General features: G+C 34.2%; 2 protein-coding genes across 3 annotated transcripts in view; one reads left to right on the top strand and one right to left on the bottom strand.

The window, feature by feature from the left end:
* Positions 1-20,572, top strand: part of LOC144838722 (ATP-binding cassette sub-family A member 2-like) — a 47,896-nt gene extending 27,324 nt beyond the window's left edge. Inside the window, exons 16-46 of one of the 2 annotated variants that reach the window (XM_078694177.1) lie at positions 19-209; positions 1,122-1,272; positions 1,722-1,926; positions 2,447-2,605; positions 2,807-2,981; positions 3,129-3,260; positions 3,484-3,564; positions 3,852-4,048; positions 4,285-4,476; positions 5,174-5,479; positions 5,755-5,937; positions 6,128-6,709; positions 7,542-7,568; positions 8,224-8,410; positions 9,065-9,170; positions 9,325-9,500; positions 10,070-10,247; positions 10,780-10,895; positions 11,195-11,342; positions 11,829-11,952; positions 12,200-12,332; positions 12,749-12,872; positions 13,159-13,230; positions 13,562-13,668; positions 14,611-14,752; positions 14,870-15,004; positions 15,392-15,495; positions 15,703-15,895; positions 16,348-16,485; positions 16,861-17,052; positions 17,421-20,572. In XM_078694177.1, coding sequence (XP_078550303.1) covers positions 19-209; positions 1,122-1,272; positions 1,722-1,926; positions 2,447-2,605; positions 2,807-2,981; positions 3,129-3,260; positions 3,484-3,564; positions 3,852-4,048; positions 4,285-4,476; positions 5,174-5,479; positions 5,755-5,937; positions 6,128-6,709; positions 7,542-7,568; positions 8,224-8,410; positions 9,065-9,170; positions 9,325-9,500; positions 10,070-10,247; positions 10,780-10,895; positions 11,195-11,342; positions 11,829-11,952; positions 12,200-12,332; positions 12,749-12,872; positions 13,159-13,230; positions 13,562-13,668; positions 14,611-14,752; positions 14,870-15,004; positions 15,392-15,495; positions 15,703-15,895; positions 16,348-16,485; positions 16,861-17,052; positions 17,421-17,468 — 5,004 coding nt within the window. In that variant the 3' untranslated portion in view covers positions 17,469-20,572. The remainder of the gene's footprint in view (positions 1-18; positions 210-1,121; positions 1,273-1,721; positions 1,927-2,446; positions 2,606-2,806; positions 2,982-3,128; positions 3,261-3,483; positions 3,565-3,851; positions 4,049-4,284; positions 4,477-5,173; positions 5,480-5,754; positions 5,938-6,127; positions 6,710-7,541; positions 7,569-8,223; positions 8,411-9,064; positions 9,171-9,324; positions 9,501-10,069; positions 10,248-10,779; positions 10,896-11,194; positions 11,343-11,828; positions 11,953-12,199; positions 12,333-12,748; positions 12,873-13,158; positions 13,231-13,561; positions 13,669-14,610; positions 14,753-14,869; positions 15,005-15,391; positions 15,496-15,702; positions 15,896-16,347; positions 16,486-16,860; positions 17,053-17,420) is intronic. The other variant, XM_078694178.1, reaches the window with a different exon arrangement.
* LOC144838754 (microtubule nucleation factor SSNA1-like) overlaps positions 1-23,113 on the bottom strand; it is a 204,999-nt gene that overhangs the window by 154,633 nt on the left and 27,253 nt on the right. The window lies entirely within an intron of this gene.

Genomic DNA, 23,113 nt, shown 5'->3' with positions numbered 1-23,113 from the left:
TCATTTTTATATTATCAGGTCATGAAGCTTATGGGTTTGAGCAATGCAGTACATTGGGTAGCTTGGTTCATCACCAGTTTCTTTGAGATGTCAATCACTATTGTGGGTGTGGTCTGCATCCTCAAATATGGAGAGGTGTTAGTCTACAGCAATCCAGTCATTGTGTGGCTTGTTTTGATTACATTTTCTGTAGCCACAATTAGCTTTTGGTATGCATTATGTGCCTTTTTGAAAGTATGAAATATTGCATTAAAATAAAAATTGAATTCGCTAGAATCCCTTTTTTTGGACACCACTATTCAGGGAACACCTTTATTAAGCAGACAGATTCCCATGAAATAAGGAGCAATATATGGTTCAACACTACAGCTAACTCCAATTCAGACAACACCTCTATTAAAGGGACACTTTTTTTTCAGTTCTGAAGGTTTCCCCTTAATAGGGGTTCTACTATATTCAATTAATTTATAAGTTCAAATAATATAGTACTTTACTACTACTGTATGTTTTGCGAACGCTCCATTCGCTATCTAAGTACACTGTCACCTCGGTATTGTTGAGGGGGCTGTTACGAAAAGATTGTTACTTATTAATTAAACATAAATTCAATTGAAATCTGACTTCAGCCCTCAAAGAATTCAGAATAGCTTTTCTATTGAGAAGGCAATAGAAATCTTTAGGGAGTATGGAGACAGTTTTAGTAACTCTTGCCTCCCACTGGAACTGGCATTTGTCTGTATATTCTCTGATAACAGGAAGTGATCCTAATAGCCACATTTGTTTTGCACTGAACAAAGCAACCTGTTGTTATTCACGAGACATTGCCCTTGTAGTAACTGTACCAGGTCAAAGGTTACCAAGAAACATTGTGAAATAGAAGTATCAAAATCAATCAAAGAAATAAATAAAAGTGAAACTGCTCATTTAGTAGGGGACACTTTCATATGAAACAAACCAGGACAAATATATTATGTTTTAGCATTACAGTATTAACCCCTATACAGGGGACACCCCTATTAAGGGGACACTTTGTTGGGCCCTGAAGGTGTCCCCTTAATAGGGGTTCTACTGTAGTAAACAATTATATTTTATTAATTTTGCATACATTCTTGTTCTCATAGTTTCATGGTAAGTGTTATATTCTCAAAAGCAAAGTTAGCAGCAGCCTGTGCTGGTATCATGTACTTTACAAGCTACGTTCCTTACTTATACATTGGTATCAGGGAAGAAACCGCATTTCAAGATATATCAGTGATTGGGAAGAGCCTTGCTGTGAGTACTCCCTCATTCCTCCATTCATTCCTTTATCATTATATCATTCCTCTCATCAATCAATTTTACTTTAATGTAGTGCAGCTGTAGCTTGGTGGTTAATATGCTTGCCTTAACTCGAGACTCAAAACTACTCTACTCCCTCAACCTCAAATGAGACTTAGTTAATAAGCTAGTTTGATAGAAAAAGTGATATGACATCATGCCCATATATGAGCACATCACATTTTTATGTCACATAAAGTTTGATAGTGTAGACAGAGCTTAACTTAATTAACTTAATTTCTTGAATCTTGAATCTTGAATCTTAACTGAACAGCCTTTGACTGAAGAGGTCTTCCAGTATAAAGAATAAATAGATAAAGTGACAAGTGAAGATACTGTATGTATGAAATTTATATACTTTTTAATGAATATATAATATTTTTCTTGTAAACCTTTCAATATAGTCACTACTGTCAACGACTGCCTTCGGACTTGGTTCTAAATATTTCGCCCTCTATGAGGAGGAGGGAGTTGGAGTGCAGTGGAGTAACATACATCTTAGTCCAGTTGAGCAGGATGAGTTTAACTTGTTGAAGGTTATTTGCATGATGTTGATAGATGCATTTCTCTACCTTGTTCTCACCTGGTATATTGAGGCTGTACATCCAGGTATGTAACATGTTATTAATGTCAATGGTTATGTAATATTCACACTTGTAGTTTCCGTAATAAACTGATTTAACTGGTAGAGTAGTTAGCCTGAGGATGTGATTTATGAAAATGCCTTAAAGGCAATTAACACAGACGAGCGGTAACAGTAATAAAAATATAGAATCTTTGTTATTCCTAATGACCACACAATACGGTGCGGACGGGCGGTTTCCACTCAGGATAGATATAAGATTCTACGTGGGACAATGTGCGCGGTTTTCCGCTTAATATTACCGCTCGCCAGTGTATATTGGCCTTTATACAGAACCCCTTCCATTCCTCTATTAAGGGAACACTTTCCTGTGAAATGAATGTGGAAATATATGTTTCGACACTACGGTAAATGCACTGTTCACAGGACACCGCTATTAAAAGGTCCCTTATGGGGTTCTATTTGGGCAACATTGGCTGCCACAAAAAGTGGGGTTTTTGGAATTCTCTAGAATTACATATTTTGCTTCATTATCTTTTTCTACAGGATCATATGGCTTGCCCAGACCGTTCTACTTTCCCTTCCAGCGGTCCTACTGGTTTGGAGACTCTCCCAGCTCTTGCTGCTTAGGCTCAACTAACAAGTACACAAATCTATCATTGATGGACGATGACCAATCGTTTGCTATGGCTGAAGCTGGTCAAGGTATGGTCAACATCTTAAAGATTTCTCATAAACTTACCCAGTTGAGTATCCAGAATGTTGAACTGGGGTGAAGTGTGGAGTCCTCTAAATCCGTGACAATTTCTTTTACCATCTCTACCGTTGACACATTACTGTTTTATTTATTCTTCAAAAATAGATTTTTATCAAATTTAAACAAATACTATTTGAATTATTTTCTAGGCCCACATATGGAACCAGAGCCATACCACTTAAACATGGGTGTGTCCATCAAGGGACTGACTAAAGTGTATAAGACAGGGAAAAAGCTAGCTGTCAACAATCTCAGTCTTAACTTGTATGAGGGTCAAATAACGTCATTCCTAGGACACAACGGTGCTGGCAAAACCACTACAATGTAAGTAGGCATGTTCTTAGAAAATAGTACTTACCTGGAATTTATCTAGAATATATATTTTTTTCTTAAGTCAAAATAGTTAAGAATTGCTTAAGTGACTTTATTTATCGAACCAGTTAATTATTTGTATATGTTATTTTTTTATAGGTCCATACTCACAGGCTTGTTCCCACCTTCATCAGGAACAGCCACCATATATGGCAATGATATCCGATCGGACATGCTGAAAATCAGGAAGAGTCTTGGAATGTGTCCGCAACATAATGCACTCTTCGACAAGTAACTATTTTTATTTTTGTTATTCAAATCATTGGATAAGATTCATTCATATATTGCATATTCATTTATTTAAAATTCAATTTATTTAAATAAATATTCAATATAAATATTGCATATTCATTTTACTTCAATATAAATATTGCATATTCATTTTATTTCAATAATACTCAATATAAATATTGCATATTCGTTTTATTGAGATGATTATTTGTTGTTTTTTCAGATTGACTGTTGATGAACATATCTGGTTTTATGCCAGACTAAAGGGAACACCAAATAGCTGTATTAAAAGTGAAATGGACAAGTAAGAATTTATCTTTTACAATTGAATCTTTGTTGGGTACCAAAGGTTTCTCCTAAATAGGGGCCTTGTATATGTATAGCTTCTTGTTTTCGAAAGGAAGCATTGTGGAGCAATCTCCCGAGACTGACAAACCGTGTCACAGGCAACAGACCATTTGCAAAATCAAGATTGTGAGCTGAACTCGGACATCTAAAGCAGCAGCATTAACATATAAATTAAAGTTCCTTAAAATTATATTAATATTCCTTTATACTTAAATTTGCAATTGGGGTATTATTTCTTTATAGAGTGATTGGAGATATTGGTTTGATTAAGAAGCGAAAACAAAAAGTGAAGGGGCTGTCTGGTGGAATGAAAAGAAAATTATCTGTAGCTATCGCATTTGTTGGAGGATCTCGTACAGTTATTCTGGATGAACCCACCTCTGGTGTCGATCCTTATGCCAGACGAGCCATCTGGGAGCTGCTGCTAAAATATAAAAGTGGTGAGTATAAAACTCTGTCTACACTATCAAACTAGTTTGACAAAAAAGGTGTGATGTGCCCAAATATGGTAGTGATATTTCCAAATATAGTAGTGATATTTCCAAATATAGTAGTGATATGACATCATCATGTTTGATCTCTTTAATTCTGGATAAATCTATTATTCAATGCTAAGCCAGAGCTTGTTATTGGTTTTTATTTAAATAAATCAATGTATTATTTATGTTTTTTCAAGGTCGTACCATTCTTCTCTCAACGCATCACATGGATGAAGCCGATTTACTTGGCGACCGTATTGCAATCATCTCACACGGACAATTAAAATGCTGCGGCAGCTCTCTGTTTTTAAAAGCAACTTTTGGTGATGGGTATCGACTGACGCTTGTTAAACGGCGATCAGAAGTTGATGATGAAAGCACAAAAAGTGGTAATTAATTTAAATACTTTAGACACATTTGAAACCTAACAAAGTGTCCCGTTAATAGAGGTGTCCACTGAACATGGGATGGCCTTAGTGATTAAAAAATATGCAAGAGAACCCCTATTAAGAGGACCCCTTCAGGACCTTCCAAACTATCCCTTTAATATGGGTGTCCCCTGCATAGGGGTTGGCTGTAGTGTTAAAACACATGTCATTTGTTTGTCTAACCAGAAAGTGTCCCTTTAATAGGGGTTTCTCTTGAATAGAGGTGTCCACTGTGTAACCCCACTTTTGTTTCACATAAAGTGTCCCTTTAATAGGGGTTTCTCTTGAATAGAGGTGTCCACTGTGTAACCCCACTTTTGTTTCACATAAAGTGTCCCTTTAATAGGGGTTTCTCTTGAATAGAGGTGTCCACTGTGTAACCCCACTTTTGTTTCACATAAAGTGTCCCTTTAATAGGGGTTTCTCTTGAATAGAGGTGTCCACTGTGTAACCCCACTTTTGTTTCACAAGAAAGTGTCCTTTTAATAGGAGTTTTTCCCAAGGAGGGGCTCTCTTTTTGTCAGTAACTTAGTTGTAAAACAGCATGTATTTCCTTTGCTTATTTATATAGAAAGGATACCTAAAATAATGAAATAACTGGCCTATAATAACGGACTTTCCGCTCTTTTTTGACAATTTGTTGACTTTACTTTCATAGATACATCAAGTGATCCTGTAAACACATCCAGAGCCTCGGCTTCCTTCCAGTGCAATACCTCAGAGGCAGCGGTTACAGAGTTTATCAAATCTTACATCAAGAATGCAGAACTGGCATCAGAAACCATCCAAGAGCTCACCTACATTCTGCCATCAGATGCGCAGAACAAAGGCATGTTTGAGAAGTTCTTCAACAATCTGGAGGAAAATCTTGCTGCTCTGGAGATTTCCAGTTATGGACTGGCAGACACATCTCTGGAGGATGTTTTCCTGAAGGTGTCTGAGAAGTCTGGAGCTAACAACCCAAGTAAGTTTCCTTTTATGCATCATTCTCCAGTTGTGCTCTCAAATTAACTCGTTTGTGAATCAGGCTACTGCTTTAGGCCTACTGTGTATCAGTTGTATGTCTAAACAAGGCCAATGTTGCCTGCAACATGCACTAGCCTAGGGGCCTACAAGAACCACTTACTATTACTGTTTGTCAGTGTAAATTGGCCTTAATGGAAATAATACATTGTTATTTCTGTTTTGACAGCTGGCAAATTATTTTTTAAATGAATGAAATTCACTTTTTTTTTTCAGAAATGAAGTACGAGAAAAAATCTAGCTCATGGTTTGAGAGGTTCTTTAACAGAAACAGCAAGCCGCGAGAAATGGAATTAACAGATGTGAATGAAGAGCCAAGCACATCATCCTCCTCCTCTTCATCATCAATTGAAGATGATGATATGCCTCTTATAGATTCAGAGGAAAGCTCACCTCAAGGTATTTAATCAGATAGAATACCATCTTTTTCATTTATTTAAGTCTTATCTGTATAGATCAAAATATGCCAATTTTGCATTAGAGACCCCTCCAAAGGAAAATGGGATTGTCCGAATACACATCTTTGTGTTAACATCATTGTTTCTTTGTTTTATTTTTGGTCAATGGGTTTTTTTTTGTAACCTTTCAGAAGAAGTTCACGAAGAAGATATTGACAGTACTAACATGACAGGATTTCTGCTGTTCATGAACCAGTTTCATGCCCTCTTTGTCAAGCGTCTTCACCACATCAAACGCAATCGTAAAGGGCTTTTTTCACAGCTGCTACTTCCAGTGTTTTTTATTTGTGTTGCCATGACTGTTGCTCTTGCAGCGCCACTCATGGGTGACCTACCACCTCTAATTCTAACTCCATCTCAATATCACCCACTTACAAACCCAAGAGGAAATTTCATTCCACATGCAAATGAAGCGTTAAATTCGCATCAGAAAGAAAAGGTTCATCGTTCGAAATACGGTGATGCGATGCCTTCGCAACTCGTGGACACTTTGAAGATGCCAAGTGGTGTTGGCGCGACATGCGTGGTGAAGACCCCATTCAACAGCACCCTCGACAAAAAACTGAAGTCGCTGAATTACTCATCAAGCCTCAACTTGATGGATACGTATTACGATTTGATGTGCAGGCGGTCTTTCAAAAAGCCTCATGCGCTTAGAAACTATGTACCAGAACCGCCAAAGCCAGCAACAAAGTACTCTCCTGTATTGCAGGGTAAGACCCTAATTTTTCTTCTAAAGATCTGTCTACACTATCAAACTTTATGTGACAAAAAGATGTGACGTGCCTATATATAGAAATGATGATGTCATATCACTTCCATATTTGACCATATCACTACCATATTTGGGCACATCACACTTTTTTGTTAAACTAGTTTGATAGAGCTTAAGATTGGTTTTGTTTTTTGGTAGTTTGGATATGTTAATCACATCTTCACTATGTTTTCTATATTACAGACAGCAGAACAACAATAGAATATATGCATGTCTTTTCACAAGTCATAGATATGTTTTGTCATCACATGCATGACTATAGTAGAAATATACATAACAACTAAATAGTTGACATAAGGTTTTTATACGAAAAAAATTACCATTAAATACAAAAAAGGTACAAAATTACTAACTAAAATTGAATCATAGATTATTCTTGACAGTAGTGTGATGAGCCCAAATATGGTAGTGATGTGCCCAAATATGGTAATGATATAACATCATCATGTCCATATATGGGCACATCATATTTTTTGTGTGTAGACAGAGCTTTATTTGAAACCACCACATTCCCTCATCCTCATCATCAGCCAATTATACCAGCAGAGCTCTCACTCTTACCTCACTACCAGGGGTAAATTCAAGTGGGGCCCAGCCGGCCCGGGCACCCTCTAAATTTCACAAATTATAATGCAAAAGATTGGCCATTCATTTCACTTTTAAGCCCTAGGCCCCCCTGTTTCAAAATTCTGGATCTGCCACTGACTACCTCATTCCTTGCCTTTACCCTTATTTTCTATCATTAATTTTGTTCCTACTAATTACTCTAGAAAGCAGGATAATGAATAATAACCGCAGTAAGTACAGACGAGAAAATTGTGTTGCTATTTTGAACAATGCGTCGAATGTATTGTAACGCTTCTAACAAAATACTAATTTTACAGTAGAAATCTTTACACCTGCAAAGAAAATAGAATCATCCATTATTTTTTTTGATAATGTGAAAAGAAACATTTCTTCTTTTAAAAAGGATTACTCCATTGTTGTTTTTAGGGGTGTTTGTATAAAATTGATACCATGAATCTTGAATTATACTTGTTTATTACCCTAATCATAGAGTATATTCTTATTACTATTATTCCATGCCCTAATGGATTAATTTTATATTCTGCTTTGTTATTTTAGATAGATAGCATAAAATAAAAAAATAAAAAAAATTATTTTTTAAAGCTTGGGGGAATGTTTTGCCCTAATTAAATTCTACACATTGGACATTCTCCTTTTATCGCTACATAGTTAATAGTATGATAGCATTTCAATGTTGTTAGGCGACCGTAGCCAATGTTGCTATTTTGAGAAACTCAAAAAATATCTCTCTGATTTATGTCTAACATAACATATTGCAAAATAATGTAATGGTACTGTACTTCACATGCATATATTTTGTATCTTACTAAACTATTATTATTCATACTCATTAGGCCTAAAGTAAATTGAACTTGATTTTGATAGGTGGAGCTGTTCGTGAGATTACATGCGTTTGTTCAGAGGACAACACCGGGTTTAGTTGTCCACAAGATGTCGGGAGACCATACCCCGAAAGAACGAAGGTGATCACAAGTGATCAAATGATGAATGTTGATAGACGGAATATCACACGTTACTTGCTTTATACTACAAACAAGTACAGGTTACACAGGTAGATATGGTTGTTGTATACAATTGTATAATACAAACTATTTTTTTGACTCGTCTCTGTGTTTCACAACCATCACTTTTTCCTTCCCTACCCTCAAAGGTACTTGCCCGTCCCCTTCTTTGATAGCCCCACAGACACTTTCCCCTCCTCTTCTTCGACTGTCCCAAAGGTGCATATATCCCCTTCTTCGATAGCCCCACAGACACTTGCCCATCCCCTTCTTCGATAGCCCACAGACACTTGCCCTTCCTCTTCTTCGATAGCCCACAGACACTTGCCCTTCCTCTTCTTCGATAGCCCCACAGACACTTGCCCTTCCTCTTCTTCGATAGCCCCACAGACACTTGCCCATCCCCTTCTTCGATAGCCCACAGACACTTGCCCTTCTTCTTCTTCTTCGATAGCCCCACAGACACTTGCCCATCCCCTTCTTCGATAGCCCACAGACACTTGCCCTTCCTCTTCTTCGATAGCCCCACAGACACTTGCCCATCCCCTTCGATAGCTCCACAGGCAGTTGCCCATCCCCTTTCATCGATATCCCTAAAGGCACTTGCTGCATCCCCTTCTTCGATAGTCCCAAAGACACTTTCCCTCTCTTCTTCCTGGACTGGGTTCCTGCATGTTGATGCTATTCTTGTTTTGCTCTGCTAGGTACGGTGCTTTTTCAGTTGGTAATATACGTGACTATGTACCAACGGCGTACCAAGATATGTCAGCACCAGAATACCGCAAGATAGCTGTTAGAAACGCTGCAATTGTAAGAAACATCATTTATTTCCATATTTTGCCTTTCGTAATGAAAATAAAAATAAGTGTAGGCTATATTATATTCAGATACATTTCAGCCATGTCGATAAAAATCATTCGTACCTGAATTTTACCATGTTTCTTCATACATACTCCATTCATAGGCATTTCACAATCACAAGGGTTTTCACAGCATGCCTACCTACATCAACGTTCTCAACAACCTAATACTACGAGCGAACCTTAACCCTGAAATCCATGGCAACCCAGCAGGATATGGCATTACCGCCATTAATCATCCGATGAATAAAACAAGTTATAATATCGAAAATGACTATATGTAAGTAGAAATTAAACATTTGATGTTTTTTCTTTTATTTTTCATTGTTCAACTTGAGGTGGGTTATATCAATCCATTATGAATGCTGAGAAAGAGCCTCCCACTACAATAACAGAATCTGGTGTAGGTGCAAAAGCTATAGCAATAGCAAAATCTGATAGAGCATGTGCACACATGCAATGTCGATTTTTGAAACTTTACCTATGATTTGTACAGTATCACATGTGATTCCTGTATCATAGGCTCTAACATAACAGGCAGCACTTGTGATACACATGTTACACTGTATTACAGAAGATGCCTACTGTCCAAATTATAAGTACAGTTTCAAGAATCAGTTATTAAAGAATGTGAATCAGTAGAAGAAATTGCGTTTTTGTGCATGCTCAATTAGATTTTGCTATTGTGATAGCTTTTGCAACTACACCAGGTTCCGATTGTAATGGACATGCAACGCCATTTGTGGATTTACAGTACAGGTTCTCTGTACTGTGTCTCCATGCTCAAAAGGGTATCTTTGGAGTGTAGTGAAGTCAGAGTTGCTAGTAATATCACATTTTTCGTTTCAGAGTACAAGAAGGAACCAACATGGTGATTTCTATATTCATCATTGTTGCTATGTCGTTCGTCCCAGCCAGTTTTGTTGTTTTCCTTGTCGCTGAAAAATCGTCCAAAGCAAAACATTTACAATTTATCAGTAGTTTAAACCCAGTGGTCTACTGGTCTTCAAACTTTTTGTGGGACATGGTAAGTGTGATGACCGAGTCAAATGGCTGAGTGGGTTAAGACAGGGGTGCCGCAAGCCATAGCCATATAATTGGCATAAGTTCAAGGCTTTTCTTGTTCATAGTACTGGTGTTAGAACAAGAACTTTAGTGTACATATCTGGCTCATGTGATTTACATTACCCAATATTGTGGAAGAGAAGGGAAGATGAAATTGTTATGTCCACACCATCCACACCTCTGTGCGATTTAGCTCAGTTAGGCTGCAAGACACAGGTCCCCTCCAGGTTCCCCCACATTAACATTAATGGCAAATTCAATTATTGGTATTATAGCACACCTGATAGTATTCTTGCAATTTGATTGGTCAATTACGCATCATGTGTCATTTTGAATTAGCCGTACCTAACGGAAAAGTGATATTAATGGTGATAACATGCTCTAATGCATGTTAAGCTTTCTCTATACTAACCACTTTTTATACTAAATTGGCCCCCAAGACCCCACATTGTCTCAATTAAAATATTTCATTTCATGTTCATCTTGTATTTTAGATGAATTACATGGTGCCTGCCAGCTGTTGTATCCTGATCTTAAAGTTGTTCAACATTCCGGCGTATGCTTCCGAAACAAACATGCCAGCTGTTATTATACTCTTCCTTCTGTACGGGTAAGTCACAGGTGTAACATCAGGTCTTATACTATCACTTACAGTATATATTTGTATAGTGTCTATTTAACTTGGTTTGAGTGAAGGGGTTGGTCAAATCATCTAATATGACAAGGTATTACGGTTCCACTGTCTTAACCGCTTGGCCACTCACCCCACTACATAATCAAAGTGTTATAACAAAGTCTTTGGGAGTGAAGTTCACTTATTGTTATTAATTTCAATTCAGATACTGTATATTTCTTTTTTTTACATACAAACGTCATTTGTAATCAAAAGATTATTTCTTGTTGCACTAGGTACTCTATCACTCCAATGATGTACCCTGCCTCATTCTACTTCAGTGAATCAAGTGCTGCTTATGTTTTTCTCATCATTATCAATCTGTTTACCGGTATCACAACAGTCATTGCCAGCTTCATGTTAGAGCTTTTCAATTATGATGAGGTTCTGTACATATCACTTGTTTGCTTTAGTTTACCTATTCTTAACACCAATATAAATATAATATATACATATCGTACATATGAGACTATCTGCAGAAACACCAAGTTCCCCTTCCCCTACCCCCCCCCCCCCTTTTTTTTTTAATTGTATTGCTGAATGTTTTTCTCAATTATTTTGTTATTGCTTATGTGTGTTGGAATAAAAAATTCACAATACCTTATTATTTTATATAGTCTAATTGCTAGATGACGATTGTTTCAAAGGAACATTTTGGCAGTATCATAGTATCATTATAGTATTTATCTATACTTGAGCTGGAATCACTTCTAAAAAATTATATCACCTGCTGGTAGCGCAGATGTATTAACAGATTGAAAAGAGACAAACTAGGGACTTGGGACAAGTGTATATTTTATACAGCATGACATAGGTTTTAAGAGATAAATACTTTTCTATTACAAATAATAATGGTATTCATTCATTTAGGAGCTGAAAGAAGTCTATGAATTTCTCCATAAAGCATTCCTGATGTTTCCCAATTACTGCCTCGGAAAAGGCCTCATGGAATTAGCATATAATGAATTTTTAAATGAATATTACTACAAAATAGGTAAGAATGTTATCTTGTAATCTGACTTTAAGCCTTGTCTACACTATCAAACTTTATGTGACAAAAAAATGTGATGTTCCCATATATGGACATGATGATGTCATATCACTACCATATTTAGGCATATCACTACCATATTTGGACACTTTTTTTGTCAAACTAGTTTGATACTCTAGACAGAGATTAAGGCTTTAGTGGAGTCACACAAAGGTTTTTGTTGTTAATAGATTTTGTTGTTACTTTTCAGGGGAAGACGATAAGGTGAAAATGCCATTTGAGTGGGATGTTATGACTCGTATGTATGTTATTATGGGAATAGAAGGCCTAGCAGCTTTCATATTCACCATTTTGCTAGAGTACAAGTTCTTCATCAGACCATTGTAAGTGTCATTGAACAAACATGTCCATAATGTTTATATTTAAAATTATAGATCTATATAATACATATAATATATATAATACCCAGACCCTCTTAAGCTTTGTCTACACTATCAAACTAGTTTGACAAAGAAAGTGTGATGTGCCCAAATATGGTAGTGATATGACATCATCATGTCCATATATGGGCACATCACATTTTTTGGTTTGATAGTGTAGACAGAGCTTTAAATTAAAATTCAAATAATAGGACATTAATTAATGAACCATGGATCTGGCACTGTAATATATATATTAATAAATGCATTAAACATATATTGCCTTTGAAATTTATCTCTCCTCCTCTTATTTTCCCCTGTCCCTCTTCCCTTTTACACTCCATTCACCGAGTTCGTCAAATTTATAATCTAACCTACAGCAGAAGAAGAATTGGACGAAAGCGAGGTACAGAGGAAGAAGACGAGGATGTTGTGGCTGAACGCCGTCGCGTTTTGAGTGGAGAAGCAAACGAAGACCTTCTACGTATTGAAAACCTTACCAAAGTATGTGAACAAATCTTTATCAACTCCCCCTGTGTTTAAAAATGCATGCACAGGGAGAGTTGCATTAAAATAGTGCCTTTTAGGAAATTATTATTGTTTTGTCTTTCTTCTCATTTACACATTTACAAGAACAGTCCTCAATGGTGTCCAAAATTAGTTTTTTAAATTTATGGTTTTGTGGAAAAAATATATTTAAATGGGTAACTACTACTTCAACCAACTATATATTTATATTAATGTTTATAAATGTTATCTAAGCTTTGATATGTTCATGGTTTTTTTTTAGGTTTTTAAATCCAGATACTTTAGTAAGCACTATGCAGTAGATAGGTTATGCCTAGGAGTTCCCCAAGGCGAGGTAAGTTTTTACATTTTCAATTAAATATCCCTTGTTTGTAAATGGAATAGTCTAACCTCCATTTTCATATTATATATTAAAATGATCTAGTAAGGAAACTTCCTTATAAAGTTCCCCAGATTTGATTTTACTCCATCCACCGAGTCTAATCCTTGAATTGACTTAAGTTTAGTTTTATGTACTTAAGTGCTTTGGACTCCTTGAATTGACTTAAGTTTTATTCCATGTACTTAATTGCTTTGGACTCCTTGAATTGACTTAAGTTTTATTTTATGTACTTAAGTGCTTTGGACTCCTTGAATTGACTTAAGTTTTGTTTTATGTACTTAAGTGCTTTGGCCTTCTTGGTGTTAATGGTGCTGGAAAAACAACAACATTTAAAATGTTGACAGGAGACCAAGCAATATCAAAGGGGGATGCTTTCTTAAATGGAATAAGGTAAGTTGGTCGCATGTCCTGCCTTATCAGAGAAATAGAATTCAATTCCTGTAATTCGAAACCTGAATAAAATTTAAAAAGAGGAGATTCTGGAGAGTGAGCCTCGTTGTGTTCACCTATGAAAGGTTACTTGCATGACTGTGATATGACTATCGTCTCACCACCCACGGCTCAGTCCCTTGAGACATCTTGGCCACCTGAGAGGGTATTGGTTTGACAGAGTACTTTCCAGTACTGGCACTTTCTGCCCAAGGTCCGAGGACTTTCCCCCAAGTCAAACTTGGATAGCAAGTCTTCCAGGCATCTCTGTTGAGGGCTTAGGTGCCTGTTTGATTATATCCCTCATTTAATAACAAATTGATATCAAATAGGTGTTGAAATTGGGTTCATTAGATTTTTTTTTTATTTATTTAATTTTTGGGGGGTTTTTTGGTCTCAACATTATTGTATTATTTTATAAAATATGTGATTACATTTGTAAAATATTTAAGACATTTTTTATTTTGTATGAATTTCATTTTCTGTATTATGCAAATTAATATAATATATTTAAATTTGTATTCTTTATTTTTCTCGCAATCAAATTTAAATGCATGTTTAAAAACTTACAACTTGTAAATTCATACATGAATTAATATTAGTTTATAGGTCAAATGTCAATGTTGAGAATGCTCATGAATATTGCTAATTAATATTCATGAGGTTACTGTTGCAACTGAAAATTTGGAGAATAATTTGAATATTTAATATTCATAATTTCTACTGCTAAGGATTGTTTGGGTGTATATTTGTATTAACATACTTTACGCTTTTTATGAACATTCATGTTATAATTAATTATGATATTAATAAATATTCATATTTTATTAATTAATTATGATTAATGAATATTCATATTTTATTAATTAATTATGATTAATGATTATTCATATTTTATTGCAGCATATTAAAGGATCGCCATGCTGTTTATCGTTGCATTGGTTACTGTCCCCAGTTTGACGCTCTTTTTGAGGAGCTAACCGCTAGAGAACATCTACATTTGTACGCACGACTGAAAGGGGTTACTAAGAAGTCAGAGAACAAGGTGAACAAATTTAACTTAAAAAACATTTCATCAAAATAATGTTAAACAATTATTAGAAATGTTAGTGTGGCCTACTGTCATAACATGTGACATATATTGTCTTCTTCTACATCATAGCTTGTGGATTGGGCCCTCAGAAAACTAGCTCTAGTGCAATATGCCGACAGGCCTGCTGGTACCTACAGTGGAGGAAACAAACGCAAACTCTCAACAGCTATTGCCCTTATAGGGCGCCCTCAAGTTATATTCATGGTATGTAGAAAATAAAAATTATTAAATCCATGTATTTGTAAACTTGTATTTAGTTTCTTTACATTGTAAAGAAAATAAAACTAACTTAAAAGTAATTTAATTAGAATTGATATTTTATTGTTGATGTTCTGATATTTATCATGTATTTATTATTATTATTTTAAGGGAAATATTTTTAATACAAAAATGAATACAATTAGAAACAATCAATCAAATATGAAATTGTTAGAGATTAGAATAATTTTTATGAACCTTTATTTAATTTATAAGGTGGATGGATATCTATGTTGTTTTTGTTTGCTTTTAATTTAAATTGTATTATGTTTTCTTTTGTAATGTCTTATATGATAAAATTTAAAAAAAAATGTATTTATTGATCAATGTTAGGATGAGCCCACAACCGGTATGGATCCACATTCAAGACGCTTCCTATGGGACTTGATACTTAATATCATCAAGGAAGGGAGATCAGTGGTGCTAACATCGCATAGGTAAGGTCACTTTATCTTAAGAACTGTGAATGGATTTTTGGTTGTATTTAACTGTTGTAGTCAAAACTACAAAATGGCTTATTCAAAGATTTATGTTATTTTCATTTATGTTTTTGTATAAATAAAATTAATTAATTTACAAAAAAAAGAAAAATATTTAGTTATGACTTTTCAATTTCATGTGTTTTCAAAATTTCTCTCTCATAGTATGGAAGAATGTGAAGCTCTTTGTGGACGTCTTGCTATCCTAGTAAACGGCCGCTTCAAATGTCTTGGTAGTATACAACATTTAAAGAATAAGTTTGGCGGCGGTTACACAATAAGCATTCGTGTCAAGGGTGCCCACACAGCTCCTGTTAAACAATTCTTTAAAAGTGAATTCTACGATGCTGAACTAAAGGTTTGTATTGTGACTCGTTGAGTCACTCTAATCTGTGTTTATATGAGTCACATAATACAGTGATTAACAATACGCAAAATGCATGTTGCATGTGAGAGAGTTTGTACATTTGTTTGGTTTACACATTTTTGTGGTATTAAAATTACCAGAATTATACTTGAAAGTTTTTAAACTACTTTTGAAAATTATCTACCATCTTGGTTTTCATATGGCAGCCAAAATGGTGTCCAATTTCCCCCCTTATATCCACCTAAGCTGTGTTTTTATGTTTGTTCGTTATAAACATTTTTGCAATTGCACGCATCCATACACATGGGGTATCAATTTTAATCAAAATGATAATAATAGTACTGGGAAATTTTGAATCTACATTTGAAAACTACTCTGGGGTATCTTTGCTAGTCATTGATATGTGTGTGTTTTAGAAACTAACATTTTGTTTTTGTTTGAAGGATGAACATCACAACATGTTACAGTACGGAATAATACTAAGTAATACGTCACTGAGCAGGCTGTTTTCGCGGCTAGAAAACATGAAAACGGTCCTGCAAATTGAAGATTACTCCATCAGTCAAACCACATTAGATAATGTAAGAAAATGTTACAATCTTTTGAGAAAATTGCCAACCATTCTTTATCAAATAAAACATAAAGATCTTACAATAACACTATATCAAGAGACTGTACTTCTCTATTAAAGGACCACTCTTCACTATTAATAGGTAACTCTTCTCTATTAAGGGACCACTCTTATTAATAGAAAACTCTTTTTCTAAAAAGAGACCACTCTCTTTATTAAAGGACCACTCTACTCTATTAATAGAAAACTCCCCTCTATTATTGGACCACTTTTATCTATTAGTCTAAAGCTTATAAATTTCCTATAACTGTAACATTAAAATGAGTTAAAGTTAATGTTTTAAAATTAAGAGGTTGAGTAATCCAAAAATTTATTTATTTTGTAGGTATTTGTAAATTTTGCAAAAGAACAAATGGGACAACTGGATGATTTTGTAGACTCAAGTAGGGAGATGGTGCTAGATTCAAATGTACAGCTGCAGAATCTTGTGAGGACTGGTAGTAATGGTACCATTGATCTGGAGTATGATGATGATGAACAACTACTGCAGATGTTTGGACATGAAGAAGTTGAAATAGTAAGAATCTCCCCCCCCCCCTAAGATGAAGCCAACCCCCCCCCCCCCCCCCAACACACACATGCACTCTTAAAGTGAAGAAACACCACCCCATCTTTTTTGTAAGCACAAGATACTTTACAAAATTAACAAAATAAATTAATTTACAAAATGTTCAGCCTTGCTTCCAAAATATTTCCACTTTGTTAGTTTAGTTTGAACCATGACCTTTGTTTAGTCAATCGTATACTATTAAAAAATGAAAACTAATATGTCATTGTATGTTTTATCATTTTTTTTTTAATTCAACAGTATATAACGAGGGTGGTCCATCCACGTTAAATATTGTAATAAATGTTTTTTAAATAAAAAAATCATTTCTTTTTTAGAATGCTCGATTGACATTTAACTTTGAAGAGCTTGCAGAATCTTGTTGAAGTCTGTCCAACTCGTTCATCATTTCAGCATAGGTTCTAAACTTGTGTAAATGTTGCATAATTCTTCCATTTGTCATAGTTTAAGCAGTACTCTACTCCTAATATGGGTTTAATTGTTACTAGACTTTATAAATGCTGTGATTGGTCAAGAAGCTTGACTAGTGTCAAAGAGCGTGACTGATGTCAAACAGCGTTTACTGGCGTCAAATAGCGCGATTGGTCGTTATGATATACTGACTAATCAATGTGTATAAATCTGATCTGAGGAACATTCCAGTTTGGCTTCAGCCACATCCAAGAGTTTGTATTCTCTAAAATCTAAAATATATTTGGTCTGGCTATCTCCCTCTTGGACTTCACCAAGATCACACTTCAACTATAACATTAACTATTTGGTGTCTTTGCACTACAGTGCTTGTTCGACGAAAGCAAATTTTGATCAATCTTAGTTATTCTGTAACAGTAGGTCTCCTTTTAAATAGATTTTTCACTAAATTGAGGTTGATGTAAATTTAAACATCTTAGGTGATATAACAGTACTTGAATTTAACAAGTAAATAAAACATTAATAGGTTCATGTTACTATCTTTCATATTCCCATTCCATTAGCAATAATAGTAATACTTAAAAGCGAGTGTGCAGGGAATTAAAATGTCTTCCTTAGAATTGTGCTAAAAAAACACAAGGCAACAAAACAGATAAAACAATAGACAGACAGACAGACTTACCGTGTGAAAATCATAATGAATGTAAATATTTCTTAAAGTTTGATTATACTGTTGTTACATTAGTGAGATTTCGTTTTGGAAGAGTAGACGAAGTTACCAGACCGTGACAAGTGGAAAGTGTATTTCGGATCCGCGTTCCATAACCGACAGTAAATTACCGTCATCTATTGTGCGAAAACGAAAGCTTCTATTTACTAAAAAATGTGCATACAGACAGTGTGATGTATATTCTAAAGCTCGGTCTACACTATCAAACAAGTGTGATGTGCCCAATTATGGTGGTGATGTACCCAAATATGACATCATCATGTCCATATATGGGCACTTCACATTTCGTTGTCACATAAAGTTTGATAGTGTAGACGTTAGATACTGTATATATAACATCATATTCTGTAATATAAGATAGTTGTATTATTAAATTACTTTAATTGATAGTACTTGATCTAAGAACTTATTTATTATAATTAGTTTACACAAAGGAATATTTAAATTATAAATTATTCTTTCTTTAGTTTGAAACAATGTTAATATGTATGTACATTGTTCTAAGGAAAGGTCAAGGGTCAGTTTAGTATCGGTATAAGTTTCTAACAATATTAAATTAGCTTTCTTAAGCTCTGTCAAAACTATCAAACTAGTTTGACAAAAAAAGTGTGATGTGCCCAAATATGGTAGTGACATGACGTCATCGTGTTCATATATGGGCACATCACCTTTTTTTGTCACATAAAGTTAATAGTGTAGACAGAGATAGTGGCGTTGGAAATTCCAACATTTATATTCGGAAATTGAGACTTCCTTAATTCTTTACTATTCTAAAGCTATGTCTACACTATCAAACTTAATGTGATGTGCCCATATATGGAATGATGATGTCATATCACTACTATACTTGGGCATATCACTACCATATTTGGGCACATCACACTTTTTTTGTCAAACTGTTTGGTCATCCACCGAATTTAGAATGTCTTTTTTTTCTGCAGTGTATTTCATTTTTTCATTCTCCACATCATTGGTGTTTAAATACAAATATCTCAATAATGATTTAATTATTATGTAATTTGTTTCGTTGTTTGTTTTTTTTAAGTAAAGTATAATTTAAGAACCATATAATTTAAGTTTATGTCAATATTACTTGTTTAAAATAATTCCATTTTAAGTTATACCATACCATTGTGTGGGTTTATTTATTTATTGTATTTTACGTACTATAGACGTGCAATTAAAACGAATAGCAACTTAATTAATTATTTCGTTAAACTATTTAAATGAATAAACCATTTATCTAACAATAGACGATTAGTATTATACTATCAATAATCATATGGTTACATTTGTATAACTAACAGTAAGATAGATATTAAACAGTGTTGATTTGTTGTGAATGGTACAATATACACAATACGATACTATAGGTATGTTATTTATAACATACTATAACTAGATAATTGGATGGGGAATATAGAGGAAGCATGTGCTATGAAAATTGTGAGGATATGGTCACATGAAGGAAATAGTTGAATTCCGCCATTGGTAAACATAAAAGGGATCATGTCAACATTTATTCTACTGCAATAACTACACGTTTTGGTTGTTCGAATGTAGACGTTTATGAGGCAGTTAAAGTATGTATGATATGTATGATTATCCAAAAACAATAAACAATTGCGTTGAAAGTTTAAAGAGTACACATTTTTGACATGGTTCCTAAAAGTGATCGATTCTCATACTATAATGTTACGGAAGAGTGAACGTTTCCCTGATAATGTGTACTATCTGTTGGTTGTCAAAAGCGCTGTATAAATGTGTTAACATTAACATTAACAGAGTTATACAGGTACAGGCCCGGGTACAGTTTATGAGGGAAAGACATAAACTGCAGTATGTCGACCATGTTGTTTGTTATTGTAGTAAACGTTTATTATATTTCACAATTTGAAGAAACACTAATAATATAATAATCGTAATATTATTATAAATATAAACATTTGTTTTTTGTAGCGAAAATTAAACTAAGGCATTGGTATTGTAATTGTATATTGGAGATATGTAAGCCTACTTTATTTTCTGTTGAACTTTCAAATAAATTATAACTGTCCAATGATTGGTTATCACTAGGACACAGCGTAAAGACATACGCGCAACGCGTGTGATTTAACCAATCACAAGTGACAGCTCCGATGCTCTCTTGCTTATGGTTGGTCAACTTACTTGCGCTGCGTGAACGTGATTCATCTTAGTGACAAATAGTTTTATGATTGGTGCTAATGTTAATGATGAGGTAAAAGGGTTGTTTTTCATTGATGCTGTTCATCTTTTTGAAAAAAAATTAAATTAGTTTTTGAGAGAGAAATAAATTTTTGTGATGAAATGAAATATGTAGTTTCTCTATTACGATGGGACATATACATGAATGCTAACTTTAAATAATATAATAATATATTTTGTATGATAAGAAGAGCATTTTGGTAGAAAAAAGTTTATACTTCAGCATATTATTATCAGCATTGTAAGATGGGATTTTTTTATATTTTCCAGTTGTATCCCTTATCCCTTATCCCGAAGAGATTCCGAAAATGTATAACGATTTGCCAGATTCGGCTGCATTGTTTTGTAATATTTCTGCTCAGTATACGCTACCCCAGACTGTGTGTTTACCCGACGATTACCCCTTCATTGACAATGCAACAAAATGGAACAACCATATTGATATACAAAATGACAAATTGACAATGCTTTGATAATTATTCATCGCGTGAGAAGTAGGAGAAACGCCATTTTTTATGCCAATTATTCCCCCCCCCCCCCCCATCATATAATGGTCCATTATAACAGGTTTGTAGGCCTACATGACCGATATGATAATATAAAGCATTAAAAAACTTTGATCTTTCTAGGCTGAAATGCCCTTATTAAATTAACGTTTTAACTATTTGGTGTCTTTGCACTACAGTGCTTGTTCGACGAAAGCAAATTTTGATCAATCTTAGTTATTCTGTAACAGTAGGTCTCCTTTTAAATAGATTTTTCACTAAATTGAGGTTGATGTAAATTTAAACATCTTAGGTGATATAACAGTACTTGAATTTAACAAGTAAATAAACATTAATAGGTTCATGTTACTATGTTTCATATTCCCATTCCATTAGCAATAATAGTAATACTTAAAAGCGAGTGTGCAGGGAATTAAAATGTCTTCCTTAGAATTGTGCTAAAAAAACACAAGGCAACAAAACAGATAAAACAATAGACAGACAGACTTACCGTGTGAAAATCATAATGAATGTAAATATTTCTTAAAGTTTGATTATACTGTTGTTACATTAGTGAGATTTCGTTTTGGAAGAGTAGACGAAGTTACCAGACCGTGACAAGTGGAAAGTGTATTTCGGATCCGCGTTCCATAACCGACACAGTAAATTACCGTCATCTATTGTGCGAAAACGAAAGCTTCTATTTACTAAAAAATGTGCATACAGACAGTGTGATGTATATTCTCTACACTATCAAACAAGTGTGATGTGCCCAATTATGGTGGTGATGTACCCAAATATGACATCATCATGTCCATATATGGGCACTTCACATTTCGTTGTCACATAAAGTTTGATAGTGTAGACGTTAGATACTGTATATATAACATCATATTCTGTAATATAAGATAGTTGTATTATTAAATTATTTTAATTGATAGTACTTGATCTAAGAACTTATTTATTATAATTAGTTTACACAAAGGAATATTTAAATTATAAGCTATTCTTTCTTTAGTTTTAAACAATGTTAATATGTATGTACATTGTTCTAAGGAAAGGTCAAGGGTCAGTTTAGTATCGGTATAAGTTTCTAACAATATTAAATTAGCTTTCTTAAGCTCTGTCAAAACTATCAAACTAGTTTGACAAAAAAAAGTGTGATGTGCCCAAATATGGTAGTGACATGACGTCATCGTGTTCATATATGGGCACATCACCTTTTTTGTCACATAAAGTTAATAGTGTAGACAGAGATAGTGGCGTTGGAAATTCCAACATTTATATTCGGAAATTGAGACTTCCTTAATTCTTTACTATTCTAAAGCTATGTCTACACTATCAAACTTAATGTGATGTGCCCATATATGGAATGATGATGTCATATCACTACTATACTTGGGCATATCACTACCATATTTGGGCACATCACACTTTTTTTGTCAAACTGTTTGGTCATCCACCGAATTTAGAATGTCTTTTTTTCTGCAGTGTATTTCATTTTTTCATTCTCCACATCATTGGTGTTTAAATACAAATATCTCAATAATGATTTAATTATTATGTAATTTGTTTCGTTGTTTGTTTTTTTTAAAGATGTATTGTCCCTTTGACTAATTCCAAAAAAAATTTGTAAAAAAGATTTCGAAAAAAGTGGGTTATTTTGAAGTATCATAATAGTTATTAACTTTCACCAAAAATTAGTCGAAAAAAAAAATCATTTAACTGAAATACAGACATATTTTTGTTCAAAAAATAACTGTGACTTCCAGTCAAAGTTTTCGATCAAAACATATCTCATAATGCAACGCGTTTGTTTGGATCATCTGTATGCATAATCATAAAATTTCTTCGCGATCTGTGTGAAAACACCTTCTCAACCGTGACGAGTTGTAAACAATCCTAATTAGCGTCATGCATAATGCATACTCGTGGTTTGAAATCTTTGTTTACTTTTGCTCGCGACGATTTTGCAGACGAAATGTAATCAAATTAATTTACCTGTTAATTATGTAAACTTGTTGTTTTTGGCTCGAATTTTCGACCTAAAGTGAATAACTTTAATATTACTTTGATATGGCCAATTTAAATTTAGAATATTTTGACCTTCATTTTTTGTGTTTCAAGGGACAATACATCTTTAAGTAAAGTATAATTT

Source organism: Antedon bifida, chromosome 3 (genome assembly GCF_963402885.1).
Source record: "Antedon bifida chromosome 3, ecAntBifi1.1, whole genome shotgun sequence".
Lineage (NCBI taxonomy): Eukaryota > Metazoa > Echinodermata > Crinoidea > Comatulida > Antedonidae > Antedon > Antedon bifida.
Note: the sequence above shows the minus strand (reverse complement) of the source record. Positions and strands in the feature narration are given on the sequence as shown.